General features: G+C 33.5%; 1 protein-coding gene across 1 annotated transcript; it reads right to left on the bottom strand.

Moving 5' to 3' along the window:
- Nucleotides 1–571: 571 nt before the first annotated feature.
- On the bottom strand, nucleotides 572–4,903 carry LOC118203373 (uncharacterized). Its single transcript, XM_035375657.2, has 3 exons — nucleotides 4,729–4,903; nucleotides 3,842–3,995; nucleotides 572–1,022 (listed from the first exon to the last, which is right to left on the bottom strand). The coding sequence occupies exons 1-3, from the start codon at nucleotides 4,784–4,786 to the stop codon at nucleotides 572–574; spliced, it is 663 nt and encodes a 220-aa protein (XP_035231548.2). The 5' UTR covers nucleotides 4,787–4,903.
- Nucleotides 4,904–15,383: the final 10,480 nt, after the last annotated feature.

Genomic DNA, 15,383 nt, shown 5'->3' with positions numbered 1-15,383 from the left:
TGCCTTTTGCATTTGTTGGAGATGAGGCTTTTCCACTCAGGAAAAATATTTTACGCCCTTATCCTGGCAAATTTCTGTCGAATAAAAGAAAAATTTTTAATTACAGACTTTCTCGAGCAAGGAGGTGCGTTGAAAATGCTTTCGGCATATTGGCGTCTAGGTGGAGAGTACTTTATACTGAAATTGCCCTGAACCCAGAGCATGCTAATAAAGTAGTTTTGGCATGCTGTTGCCTTCATAATTACTTAATGAAAAATGAGTTGGGAAAGGCAGCTAAGAAATACTGTCTAGTGAACTTTGCTGATTCTCTTCTTTCAAATGCCACCATTAAAGAAGGTATGTGGAGAACAGAAGAATTTACATGGCAACCTCTTGGCCGTCTAGGGGCCAATAATTCATCCCGTGCTGCATCTGCAGTTCGAGATAATTTTTGTGAATATTTTTCTGCAGAAGGAGCAGTACCATGGCAAGAAAGGAAAGCATTTATTGTGTAAATTTATTTTTTGAAAATATTTATGAAATATGTAAATAAAACAATAAAACAACTGATTAGTGTTATGTACAAATAATTTCATTTATTTCTTGCCATAATTTGTAAAAATTGTATTTTCGTTTCCAATTTTTTTTCATCAGTCATTTTTTTCAAATCACTATGGAGACTCAATAAAAATAGTTTATCATCATCATCATCATTTTCACATCGATGGTGATTTTTTAAATATTTATTTGTTTCATCAATAACAGAAATCAATGAACTTTCAATTGTTTCTCTCTTTTTTCTTTTCTTCCCTCTAGGAGTATTTTCATCATTATTATTTGAATTAGTATTATCTAAGATTTGTCTGGAGCTTGATGCAGGTAATAAAGGTGATTCACATGAGGGCATAACGTGAATAGCAGATGGCTCCACATATTCAGGTTCTGTCGGATATTCAATATTATCTGAAGACTCGGAGACAACAAATTCTACTGTGAAATTAAGCTCCTTGAATTCTTTGTTTCCTTGAAAGTTTGTCTGTGTCCTGTTTAGAAAGAAAACAAGGAAAAAAAATCAAATGCATATGAAAAATATTTTTAATACATTAATGATTATTTTGTGATACAAAGTAATTAGGTAGTGAAATAAGCAAATTTAGAATCTTATTTGTTACTGCATTAAATAGCTCATTTTTTAATTTCTATTACTTATGAACTGCAGACAATTTAAATAGATCTTAAAATTTAGCATGAAAAATAATGTAAACCAAGAGTCTTCTTGCTTCAGTGTCATTACCTGAAACTAAAAAGCTTTTTTGTTAATTTGAATTATAACATCCCATTGGATTCTTTTCTTACATAATCTTTTGTGTTTATTAATATTTGCAAGAATAATTTCTAAAAAAATACAGTTTGTTACATCCAGTAGTATGGGGTAATTCCTAGTCATTACGTTCTTGGAGCAGTGCTGGATCACATTTTGCTTTTAATTAAAATAATATTTTATCAAATATGGGGAGGGGTGAAATCATCATCACTCTTTGAATCTTTTGTACTGCAATATACAACCGAATTGTCATATTTACTCACTAATAATTTTAGCGTACAAATATGGAGAAGGCAAAATGACATGAATAATTTATTTTCCGAAGTATGGTCAAAATAAATAAGGTGTATTAGATACATTTAATTAAATTACATACATTACTGCAATAATTTATTATATGCATTAAATCTGTCATTGTATTAACAAGGGCTGAAATTTAAAATATTCTTAATTTATCCAAAAAATATCCGGATTAAAAAAAGGCAGCACTAAACAATCTCGTGAAATAACAAAGCTCAGAAAATACAACAACGTGAATCATGAACTTGAACAAAGAGTGAATCATCTATTGAACTTGAACAAAGAGTGAATCGATCGTGAACTTGAACAAAGAGTGAATCGTCTGCTTTTTTACCTCGATGCAGATTAGAAGGAAAAAAACTTATCTTTTTTCTTAAACTTTTATGTCAATAATTTTGTATTTCCATTATGACTCATTATTATTCAGTTATTATGACGTCATTATTCGGTAAGTATTTTTTCTTCGATATTTCGTACTCAATGTTGCGGTTTCCGAAACCAAGAAACTCAGAATATAAACTGAATGCTTATATTCTGAGAGGCAACGCAGATTTCAGGAGTTGGCGGATTTTCGGTATTTGACTGTATTTGTAGACATTAAGACGAAAAAATGGAACAGATTATTGGACGTGGAATCGCATCTCAGATTAAAATTATGACAATCTGTCATCTCAGCACAAACAGTTTCATCCTTCTCATTAATCCAAATAAATGTTATTTATAATGTAACATTTATTTATATTAATGCCATAGAAAATCAAATTTATAGTAGTGAAGATCAGCGGGATTATGAGTTAAATAACATGGATGTAAATATTACTATTGGAGGCTGCAATTTAACAGTTGTGATGACAGTAGTGTTTTTGACAGTAACAATAATGTAGTATGCCCTAAATAGAGATTACTTTAAATGACTTATAAAGAGTATAGTAATTATAAAGTATATAGTATATATAGTAATTATAAAGAAATCAATATTTTAGATGAAAAAGCAGAATCTCTTGCCTTCATTGAAAAAATTTTGAATATGCATACAAAGCCCTTACATAATAAATGAAAATATTGAGCCACTAATAACTCTTATTTCTTTTTATAGAAACACAATCACAAGAGAATTTTATCAAATTTTTTGTATCTTACAGTTTAAGACAAATTTTATCTAATCTTGGCTTACACATTTCACATTCTATAAATAAAAAAAGATCACTATACTTTGGAGACTGTTTTGAAAAATTTCATGCCATGAAAGATTTTAACAGTTAATTCAGTAATAAAGTATTACAACTTCATTTTTTAATTCAGTTTCATATATATTTTTGTATTTATTTTCATTATGAATTAATGTAATAATTTAAGCACAACTCCTTGATCTGATGGTATATATTATGATAATTAATCCCAGGCTTTATGTGTTAAGTGCAAAGTAACTTCATAAAATTAAAGCAGGTATGCATAATCTCAAACACTAACTTCTGAACATCAAAATGGTCAATAACACATCAGTTTTGAGCTGTGTGAGTACAGAAATATGGACATCAACTATAGAGGGATAAACTATAAAAAGAAATTGGCCACAAAAAGAAAAAAATATATATACAGACGAGTCTTCATCAAAATATTTAGAAACTCAGCTTTCAAAGGAAAGAGCAAGTGCTTTGTTTATATTATGCATATGCTGTACTTTGTTAATAAGTTTACATTTCAAAAATATTGGCCTATTTTTAATTGGGAAGATTAAAAAAGTACAGAACAGCAAAGTTTCTACAACATTTTTTATGGGTAAGAACTTCAGTTGGCCCAAACACGTTAGAAAAAAACTATAATGTGTAATACAGTTTTATTATAACACATTTACAAGGTGTTAAACCATTCATAACGAGTGATGAGGCAATAAATGGTAAAAAAAAAATTCTGTAGGAGAAGTTTTTGTTTTCCAGAGCATAAATATTTGGGTAGAATTTGAGTTATGGCAAAGCATATAAGGTCTATCTGCCTAAGGGGAGGAATTTCTTAAGTAAATTGGTTTATATCCACATATGTGACTATCTAACATATTTAATAAATTTATATCAATAAAGTTACAATTTTTGATTGCTAGTCAACCTAGGATAACTCCAAATAATCCATTTATGCTTTATAATATTATAGACTAGTAACAAGTAAGATTGTATTTTGTTAATATGAAAATTTATCATTTTATATTTAACATAACTAAATAATTTGGTTCTGAATATTTACCTTCGATGGCGGATACATGGATCCAAAAATGACATTTGGGGCATCAGATGCCATTGCTGCTCTGCAGACTCTGCACTAGTTCCACTTTTGCATTTTGTTTTTCTTCGGCTATATTGCTTACACAGATTCTGCCACCGGTAAGTAACCTCTTCAACTGTGAAATTAAAAAAAATATAGCCGAAATTTTAATTCAACCACTGTAATTAATTACTGTTTAATTATTAATACTTTATGCAAACAATTATATTAATTATATGAGATTCAAAATGTATCCATACGAAAATGAAATATGGATCTTATATATTTTTATATATGGATATTTATATATTTAGGGATTTTTTATGTATTTCGGAATAAACATTTGCATGAGAAATGAAGAAAATGTATTTCTGAAAATTGAGGAGGAAAACTTTAATCAAATTTTTACTACTGTTGATCTTCACACTTACTACTTTTACTTTCTTCTTCTCATAAGCCTTTAGTAACATGTTGCAAAAAAGAAGAGCAAACTAATGTAAAGACAATAGCTAAAATTATGTAATCATTTGAATTGCTATAATTTGGGAAAAATTTTAAATATATATAATTGAAGATTGCTGCATATAATTTTCATAGAACAGTGTACATTTAGATACAGTTTAAAGCAGTTAATAAACTTTAATTTTAAAAAAATCCATCTACTGAGCTTATTTAAATTTTATAAAACTCAGATTTTCAGAAATGTTCCAAAATGCTATAATTTAATATATGTCAACAAATTTTTATCGTGTAAACGTTAATAAACCTATTTTGTACTTGAACAATTGCGTTAGTCGAAAGAGAACTAGAATAAAAGAGAGCACATTGCAATCCGAAAGGAGCAAAAAAATAAATAAATGGATACATACCATCTCGGTTCAGTCTTTCGGCAACCAGTAGCCAAGCAACGTCTTGTCCTCTTTTCATTCGATATTCTTTTTTCTATTATCCCATAAAATCGGATGTTGTTGTACTTCTGCAATTAATTTGCAGTCAGACGTAGTCAAATCTTCCGCCATGTTTTTCGCTTAAAGCATCAACAATAGAGCTGGAGCAAACCGCATGTATTCGTTACCGAGTAACGGGTACATCGGTTGACTCGAAGTACCGATTCGGTACTCACAAATCAATTTCGTTACTCGCATCCATTTCGTTACTCATACGATGCGAGTACGAATGATGCGGTTTCTACTCGAATACGAATGATGCGGTTGTTCGAATACGAATGCGGTTGCTGTTCGAATACGAATGATGAGGTTGCTAACAATACCTGTGCGTCACAATGCGCGCATATTTTTTTTATTGATAATTTCGTACTTTTTTGTGTAATTCATCGGGTAAACTCTTATTTATATTATGTGTTTGTATTTTAGTTGAAATATTATTTAGTTGATGATATTTAATAAGATGAGCCATTTTGACAGCGTGAAGCGTTATTTTGTACTTGCTTTGATTTACATTAAGATTTATAGTGCATATTATGTTTGTAATTTGAAAATTTGGATAATTTAAATAATTATTGATTTTCTCTTGAGGGTGCCATTGGGATATTTTTATTGATTTGAAATATTTATATACTGCACTTAGGTATTGTTTATATAAGAATATGTAGGTCAATATACGTTCTTTACTTACTTGTACGAAGTAAAAACGAAGTAAGTACTGTAATCGCGAAAAATATTGGGCATCATATTTCTACGGAAACATCCATTTTTGACCATTACGGAATCCATGTGGATAATGTTTTTGGGTGACGTATGTACGTACGGACACAATGAAGGACTCTTTCTTCACAAAACGGATTGCTAAGTAGGATTAAAGGGATATGATTCTAAGCTGATACTTAAAAGGGATTTTTTTCATGACGTGTACGTATGTATGTATACATTTCTCATAACTCCAAAATGATTACTTGTAGAACGTTGAAAATTTGTATATGGGACCGCGGTAACATCTAGATGTGCACCAACCATTTTTATTGCAATCGCCGATACTATCAAACGTAAATATATATATTAAATAAATTATAATTAAATGCAAAAGTATATATATATATATATAAACTATAGGAATATAGTCTATATATCATATATAATATTATATCCATCTTCCTTATATGGCTTTTATTTTCGCAATCGTTGGCTGCAGTCAGGGTTTAATTTTTAAAATTAGAAATGATGGAGCCTACAGAAGGCTATCAGGAAAGATGAAAATAAATAAAAAAGTTAAATAAAAAATCTGAAAGGTTTTAGATTTTAAATTACGTCCAAAGAGGCGTTTTTTTAACGTTTTGCGTGCTACCTTTGTTTATTAATTATCATGTTCTACGTACTCAAACCATAAAATTCAGTTCAACAGCAATATCGCAAAATAATTTTAAAATGAACATATCTTTAGAATTTCCGATACACAGTCTCGGGCGCTGGAGATAAAAATATTTTTTTTCGTACATTGTTGCCACTCTTCACTTTGAAATCTCTAAGTTTGTTAATCAAAAATTCAGTGAAGTGTTACAAAATATGAAATCGATAATAAAACAAATTGCAAATTCAAATTAGGACTTATACATGCCCATATTCTATGGAAGATTACGTTATTCGAATTTCGATGGCTCTATGTGCCGCTGTTTTATCACAATGCGAGAAAAATACTTACGTTCATACAGATTCTTCATTATTTAATTTCTTTAAATATAATACAGGGAGATAATATTTGGTGGCGAAAATTTGAAAATTGAAACTACGCTTATCGTGAAGCGGTGCAAAATGTCAAAACGAAATTAATAGTTCTTCTGGGCAAATTGATCCTTTGGACTAAAAAAATCTGAAAGATTTCAGATTTTAAATTACTTTGACAAGGGCGTCGTTTTAACATTTTGTGTGTTACCTTTACCAAGTTCTTCGCACTTAAACCATAAAATTCAGTTCAAGAGCTATTTTGCAAAATGACTTTAAATTGAGCATATTTTTAGAATTTCCGATACATATTTTCGTACACTGGAGATATTTTTTTTTTTTCTGTGCAGCGTTGCCATTGCTCGCTTTGAAATCCTTGAGTTTGTTAATAAAAAATTCTTTAAAGTTTTACCAAAATATGAAATCGATAATAAAACAAATTCCAAATTTGCACTTCTAGATGCTCATATTCTCAGAAGGATTACGTTATTCAAAATTTGATGTCTTTAGGTACGTATGTTTTATTACTATGAGAGAAACTTACATGCAGATTCTTCATTATTTAATTTCTTTAAATATAATACAGAGCGATAATACTTGTGTTTGGTGACAACAATTTTAAAAGTGAAACAACGCATGTGAATCAACGCAAAATACCAAAACGAAATGAATAGTCCTTCTGGGAAAATTGCCTCTTTGGACTAATAAATAATAATTAAAAAATTCTGAAAAGTTTCAGATTTATATTACGTTCAAAGAGGCGTTTTTTTAACATTTTGGGTCAACAATATCGCAAAATAATTTTAAAATGAGCATATCTTTATAAGGTATTTCTCCCGCTTTTTTGGCATACCTTCGTAATGCAGTGGTCCGCACTCTCGGCGTGTATTCGAGAGGTCCGTAGTTACGAGTCCCGGCGAAGGCATTGCTCATTTTTCATCTCGCTTCGAAACAACCGGATGTCTATACAATGGCGCCCGAACTAAAAAAGATGGTAAAAGATGATTGTTGCGTTGAATCTACCTGAATATTGTTTCATTAAGTCGTTCTCGCCTTTAAATTAAATTTGACTCCATTCTATAACACGTGAGAAGAAATATTTTAAATAAACAATTACGTTTTCTTGCTTAAGAAAGCCAAACTTTATTTTCTTACACACTTAAGGAAATCAAAACATTATTCCAAGCTTTCTTACTGTTGTCAAACTGAAAAAAAAAAATATCTGTCTAAAATGGAACACAACGGCTGATGAATGTCGTTACCAAATATAAATCATGGAGCTCACAACAATGATTCTCCACCACCATGATTTGGCAACTGGTTCGCCTAATCCCCAGTCACCCTTTAAAAGGGTGAGAATATAAGGTATTTCTTCCTCCTTCTTAGCAGGCCTTCGTAGTATAGTGGTCAGGACGCTCGGCGCGTATTCGAGAGGTGGGTAATAGATTTCCGGCGAGGATATTGCTTATTTTTCACATGTCTTACATCGAAGTAACCTAATGTTCCTACATCTTTAGAATTTTCGATACAAAGTCTCGCGCGCTGGAGATTTTTTTTTATCCGTACAGTATTTGCCATTGCTCACTTTGAAATCGTTTAGTTTGTTAATAAAAAATTCTTTGGAGTGTTACAAAATACGAATTGGATAATAAAACGAATTTCGAATTCAAACTAGGAGCTTCCGAATGCCTATATTCTATGGAAAATTATATTATCCAAATTTTGATGGCGCTAGGTACCGTTGTTTTATCAAAATGCAAGGAACATACACGCATTCATGTAGATTCTTCATTATATAATTTCTTTAAATATAAGACAGAGCGATAATATATGGTGGCAACGATTTGAAAAGTGATGCACCCTTTTAAAGTTTCCAACGCAAAATCCAAAACGAAATTAATAGTCCTTCAGGGCAAACTGTCCCTTTGGATCTTAAAAAAAATTTAAAATCTGAAAGGTTTCAAATTTTAAATTACGTCCAAAGGGGTGTTTTTTTTTTAAGTTTTGTGTGTTGTCATCTATTATTAAATATCATGTTCTTCGCACTTAAACCATAAAATTCAGTTCTACAGTAATATCGCAAAATAATTTTAAAATGAGAATATCTTTAGAATTTCCGATACACAGTTTCGCGCGCTGGTGATAAAAAGGTCCCCCCCCCCCTCGTAGAATATCGCCATTGCTCGCTTTTTAAATCTTTGAGTTTGTTAATCAAAAATTCGTTAAATTTTTTACAAAATATGAAATAGAAAATAAAAGAACTTCCAAATTCCAAATTTGGGGCCCACCAGCGGCCGAGCGGTAAAGACGCTGAACACTGGTAGTTCGGTCTGAGGCTCGGATCCTGCGAATGGGCTGGCTGCATGCATGTTTTCGTGGTTTTCCCCCATGTGTAACGTGTATACGAGCCAGTTTCCCTTAGAAAAACCTAAACGAAGGCATCCCTTCCTTTAGGCAGATACCCTCGTGTGCTTTGCCATAATTAAATAATCCAATCCAAATTTGGGCTTCCAGATGCCCACATTCGGGTGGAGACGTACGTTATTCAAAATCGGATGGCTCTAGGTACCGTTGTTTTAACACAATGCGAGAAACATACATGTATGTATACATGTATGCAAAAAGATTTCGAAAAAAAGAATTTTGATTTTGAATTTTTTTCAAAAAGAGACATCATATTCATTTCCAAAATAATTTAAATCTGCTGTGGTGAAATAAAAATGTAATAGAGAATATTCTTTGGATTTTTTTATTGTAAATATAGGATTTATTATTATTACGTGTGTGTGTGCGTGTGTGCCTGTCTCAATGTAAATATTTCAGTTATGTACAATAAATTGTATAAGAAAACAATTAAGCTTACATAACAGTTAATTGCGAAAGAAATATTAGAGCCATAAACCTGTCTTAATATAAAGGTACACTTTTTAAATTGACATTAAATTACATTCATTCCATTATCTTGTAGAGACATTAGGATTTTTTGAAAGCAAGAGAGATTGAAAAATTAGAATCTGCTTTCGCTGGAAATCGAACCACGGACCTATGGAATACCGGTTCAGCGTGCAGAAACACTACACCACGAATACATGCTAGGAAGGCGGGAGAAATACCTTATAATCTATTAGAAAATATTTATAAAAATATCTATTAACGTGTGGTAGTGGTGTATTTAATTATGGGAAAGCACACTAGGGCTATCTGCCTAAGAGGAGGGATGGCTTTCGTGGAGGACTTTCTAAGGGAAACTGGCTCGTATACACGTTACACATGGGGAAAACCACGAAAATACCCATGCAGCCATCCCGTTCGCGGGATTCGAACCTCGGACCGAACTACCAGTGTTCAGCGACTTTACCGCTCGGCCGTTTGTGGGCTATTTATTAACGACATCAAGAGAAGAGGACATCTATTAACGACATCAGAGACATCAAGATAACGAAGAGCTCACTTTCTAAAAGAGATCTGCATTTTTGAGAACATAAACATACATAGGTAGTTAACATCACCTTTTTTAAGATCATCACATGAATTTCTCTAAAAGCATGAAGAGTTGCATTTAAAGACAACCCATTACTTTTAATAAAGAATGTAACATGAATCTTAATTGCACATTTTTTTTTTCTTGTGTGTGTGTGTGTATGTGTGCGTGCATGTCAAATTAGTGATACCGTGGTTCTGCTGCTTTAGAAATGCGTGAAATTTTAAAAAATGGATACTATACATAAAAAATGTTATTATATTCACATACACACCTTTTGAACACGTCTGAAATTCATTATTCTGCTCAGCATAATTTGTTTGCGTAAAATATTAAATACGAGGGCCATCCAGGAAGTAGATTACGTTTCCGTCTGTGTCCGCTAGGGGCGGGGCTAGCGCGGCCATCTTGGGGTCAGAGCGTTGCGCAGCTCAGTCTGCATCTAGCCGTGCTAGTGAGAGGTTCGTGCTGTGCTCCGTTCAGATACTGTGACGGTTTGAAATGTCTGCGTTAATTGAAAATCCCGCGAGCTGCGAGGTGCGCTCAGTAATAAGGTTTCTGACTGCAAAAAACTGTAAACCGATAGAAATCTATCGGCAGCTTCGTGAAGTGTATGGGGACAACATTATCACTGAAGGTGGAGTGCGTCAGTGGGTCATAAGATTTCAAAATGGCCGAACCAATGTTCACGACGAAGATCGAAGTGGGAGACCCAGCATAGTGACCGCCGAACTTCTCGAAAAAGTCGATGCTAAAGTCCGTGAAAATCGAAATTTCACAATAACGGAACTTTCTTTGAGTTTTCCACAAATTTCGCGAAGTTTGTTGCACGAAATCATCAGCGAAAAGCTTGGTTACCACAAGTTTTGTGCAAGATGGATTCCAAAAATCTTGACAGAGGACCACAAAAATCAGCGAATGGCTGCAGCGTTGAACTTTTTGGACGCTTACCATAAGGATGGTGACTCTTTACTCGATCGCATCGTTACTGGTGACGAAACATGGGTGAAACATGTGAACTGTGAAACGAAATTGCAATCAATGCAGTGGGGGCACACAAGTTCTCCCCAAAAACCCAAGAAATGCATGCAAACAATGTCGGCAAGGAAGATGATGGCGACTGTTTTTTGGGACAGAAAAGGTGTAATTTTGGTGGACTTCCTGGAAAGAGGCACTACAATAAACTCTCAAAGGTATTGCCAAACTCTCCAAAAACTCAGAAGAGCAATTCAAAACAAGCGCAGAGGAATGTTGAGCTCTAAGATCTTGTTGATTCACGACAACGCCCGGCCCCACACGGCAAATGTCACTCGTAAAGTTCTTGAATCTTTTAAGTGGGAATTGTTTCCTCATCCGCCGTACAGTCCCGACCTGGCACCGAGCGACTTCCACCTATTCCCAGCAATGAAGAAGTGGCTGGCTATGCAGCGTTTTGATGACGACGCACAGCTGCAAGAAGAGGTAACGAAGTGGTTGAAGGCGCAGGCGGCCGAATTTTTCGACGAAGGAATTTCCAAGCTCGTACATCGCTACGATAAATGCCTTAATTTGTATGGTGACTATGTAGAAAAGTAGTATTTGAGTGTGGCTTTCATCTGTATATAATAAAATTTGTTTCCTATACTTTGTTTATTTTTTTATTCCAAAACGTAATCTACTTTCTGGATAGCCCTCGTAGTATTAGAAATGAAAAGCTAAGTCAAAGTTGAAACAGTTATCTCCTGGAAACCATTTTAATTAAAGTAAACAGCGTTCGCCTTATTGTAAAGTAACACCTGTTTTTCGAACAGCCGATGGATTGGATTGGATTATTTAATTATGGCAAAGCACACGAGGGCTATCTGCCTAAATGGAGGGATACCTTCCTGGAGGACGGAAAGAGGGAATTGGGGAGAAGGCAGTGGACAAAAAGACACTTTTTCGAGCTGGGGATGAAACCATACAGGACGAAATGTTATTAAGCCAGTAAGATAAGATCTGGTATTTTAGTTTATTATTTAACTATTCATTATAAATTTAAGAATTAATTAATTTTTTATTATTTTAATTATTACGTATTTTAATAACTACTTTTCATCATTTTATTTAATAATTATGTTATTATTGTATTATTTATTTTATTTCCTTCTTTATTTTTTTCTGCATTCCTAACGTCATTCCGTAGTTTTCCAAGCTACTGATTTTAAAAATTAAGCCCTGACAGCAATAGAAAATTAAATATTTAATGATATGAGTGTACCACAAAATAATAGCCAAAAGAAAGTGAATTATTTCTACCCAAAAATTCGATGCAAAAAAACTCCTGCGGGATTCAGCCGTTCACGTGATTCAATGCGATGCGACGCTTTATACCTACTATAGTCCATTCTACCGAAAGTAACGAGTAACGATACGAAAGTAACGAGTACTGATTCATTGAGTAACGAATACATACGGGTACTCAATTTCTCGTTACTTTTACAGCACTAATCAACAAAACCCTCGTGATAGTTTGTACGTCTGTGATTGGCCAAAGCTTTCATCTCATAGGTTCGGAGTTAAAATTTTCCATCTCTTGGGTTTACGTCAATTCCCTTTGAAGATTAACCGCTCGACTTAGGTTACGTTTCTTAGGACGTTAGCTTACGCTTCTTGGGACCAAAGTTCCGCTAGTGTAAATGGGCCTTTATTGTAAACTGGCTATTAAAATTACAGTGAAAAGGGCGCCAAAATTTTCAACCTGAGAAAAAAAAAATTTTTTTTATTACTCATCATATACAAACATCAGTTGAAATGATTATTCAATTTTGAGTCACATGCCTGGGGAGATTTGAGAAGGTGTATATAGCACACGCAAATATCCAAATTTAAAGGTACACGAATTGGATGACTGTACGCACTGTCTGCAAAAGTTCAGACCAGAGCTTGATCGTTTGTGGTAAGCCTTGACTTCCAATTACAAAAGTGTTTCAAAAAAGAATAAATGCTTTGGTAATTTTTTAATTTAAAGACATTTAAAGCCATTAGTTTTGCAAAAATTACGAAGCCTAGCTTCTGATAAGTTCTTTCCACACTGATATTTTTATTAGGGAACATTTTGCACTCGTTATAAAAAAGATAGCACATTGAGTGTGAATATCGCGCGACAGAAGCTGACAGAGATAGTTCATTGTAAAATCAAATAACACATTCAGAGTCGGTACAAAAACTGAACAAAAAATAGTTGCATTTGTAACTAAAAATAAAATATTTGTTTAGAAAAGGTATTTCTTCTTAAGAGATTAAATGAAGCCTATTTCCACGCAGATTATCGTAAAAAATATTGACCATGAGATACATTCCGATGACATCAGAGATCATGTGACTTATGCGTAGCTAATGTAAACAAACAATGCAGATGACCTCAGAGATCACATGACTTATGTATAGCTAACGTAAACAGCAAGGTTATTCTTCCTCTTCTTCTCTTGCGGAATGTATCTCATTACAATCGCTTACACACTTGGTTATGAATCTAAAGTGACAAAACTTCAAGAGAATATTCATATTGTAATTTAAATTTGGGAAACTTATAAACAAATTCTGGAATTTTTTTTTCCGTCTCACTAAATATAACAAAATTATATATAAAGACACCAGAAAATCGCAAAATGATATAAATGAATGGCATTTAGGGAAAAAAAAAACAACTTCGAAGTATCGTAATTTATTTATTAACCGACTCCTCAGCGCATATTTAAAATGACGTCAAATATCGCAAATTTTGAAAATAGGTATCTCGGTCTGTTTTCGACGGACAGCACTCAAACAGCTTGCGTTATCCTTCTTATAACAAGTACAAAATTTCCTAAATAGAACTCTAGGTTTTGGAGGAACATCTAATAAATTAGGTGTCGTATTTTGTGCATGATTAACCATTTAATATTGGGAAGCACCAATCTTTGCATCATTTAAAAGAGCTTTGAATTTAGTGTGCAACAACGTTTGCGGAGATAAATTCTGCATACTGTCAGGTTTAAAATTACTTGCTTTAAAATATGTGCCATACCTATTTTTATTTACATCGTCAGACATTTTTTGAGCAATCTTCTTCAATTGGTGGGCGCATTTAACACAACGGGGGGGGGGCGAGAAAACAGTTAAGGCCCGTTTCCATTGCTGCGTGCGTTGCGGTACGTATGCGTTTTTCCAATCAGCGAGCGAATTCACTTTGATTGACATCTGCAATCCGGTCGATGTGCGGTGACGGATGACGTACGGATGGAGTTCAACAGTGTTCAGCTTCTATCTCTTCTATTCAAACGAGGTTCGAATCCCGAGAACGGGCTGGCTGCATGGGTGTTTTCGTGGTTTTCCCCATGTGTAACGTGTATACGAGCCAGTTTTCCTTAGAAAGTCCTCCACGAAGGCATCCCTCTCCTTAGGCAGATAGCTCTAGTGTGCTTTGCCGTAATTAAATACACCACACACCACCTATTCAAATGTCTGCGGATGCGTTGGAGTCACGTGGTAAAAAAGGAGGAATCAAGTGTAGTCACCAAAAATTAATGGCGGCAGAAGTAGTGATGAACACTCGCTTAGGGAAATACTGTTTTGCTAAAATATGCTTATTTCTGAATTAACATTATAGCGAGAAATCTGCCTGCTGAAAAAGTCAGCAATCAGCTGAATTTAGTTAAAAAAAGATAAAAAAATAAGATAACTGCAACTACAGTACTTAGATAAAATCCGGCGTTCAAGAAAAATCAGCGGCAAAAATTATAATTTCAAGTCCATGAACTAGCAAAATTTGTCCTGACAATTATTTCCTAGTTCTGCATACACATTTACCTTTAATGAAAATGAACGTCTGACTATATTAAACTGCTATAGTAAATCAGACATAGCATTACATGATTCATTATTTTTTTCCTTTTGAAACAGGTAAAAACTAAAAAACGTTAATTATAAATTAAATTTAATAGCCTTTTAAATATTCCACTGCATTAAAGAGTATGTTAAATTTGTATTTCTCTATTTTTAAATGTATCTTTTTGGGTAACATATATTTATTTATAAGTACATTAAATATATTTTTAGCAGCCCGTTTAACTTCAATCAGTACACCACTTTAAAAGATAATGTTTTTTTTAATGTACTAGAAGCTGAAGAACAAATTTTGGTGAATTTTTTTAGACGATAGCACACTGAAATAGGACCCAAAAATTTAGTTTTAAGAATTGATTTGGCCCACCAGCGGCCGAGCGGTAAAAGCCGCTGAACACTGGTAGTTCGTTCCGGGGTTCGAGTCCCGGCTAACGGGCTGGCTGCATGGGCGTTTTCGTGGTTTTTCCCATGTGTAACGTGGATACGAGCCAGTTTCCCTTAAAAAGACCTCCACGGAGCATCC

This window comes from Stegodyphus dumicola, chromosome 3 (assembly GCF_044657685.1).
Source record: "Stegodyphus dumicola isolate Sdum_Otavi_A_Nest chromosome 3, ASM4465768v1".
In the NCBI taxonomy this organism is placed as follows: domain Eukaryota; kingdom Metazoa; phylum Arthropoda; class Arachnida; order Araneae; family Eresidae; genus Stegodyphus; species Stegodyphus dumicola.
Note: the sequence above shows the minus strand (reverse complement) of the source record. Positions and strands in the feature narration are given on the sequence as shown.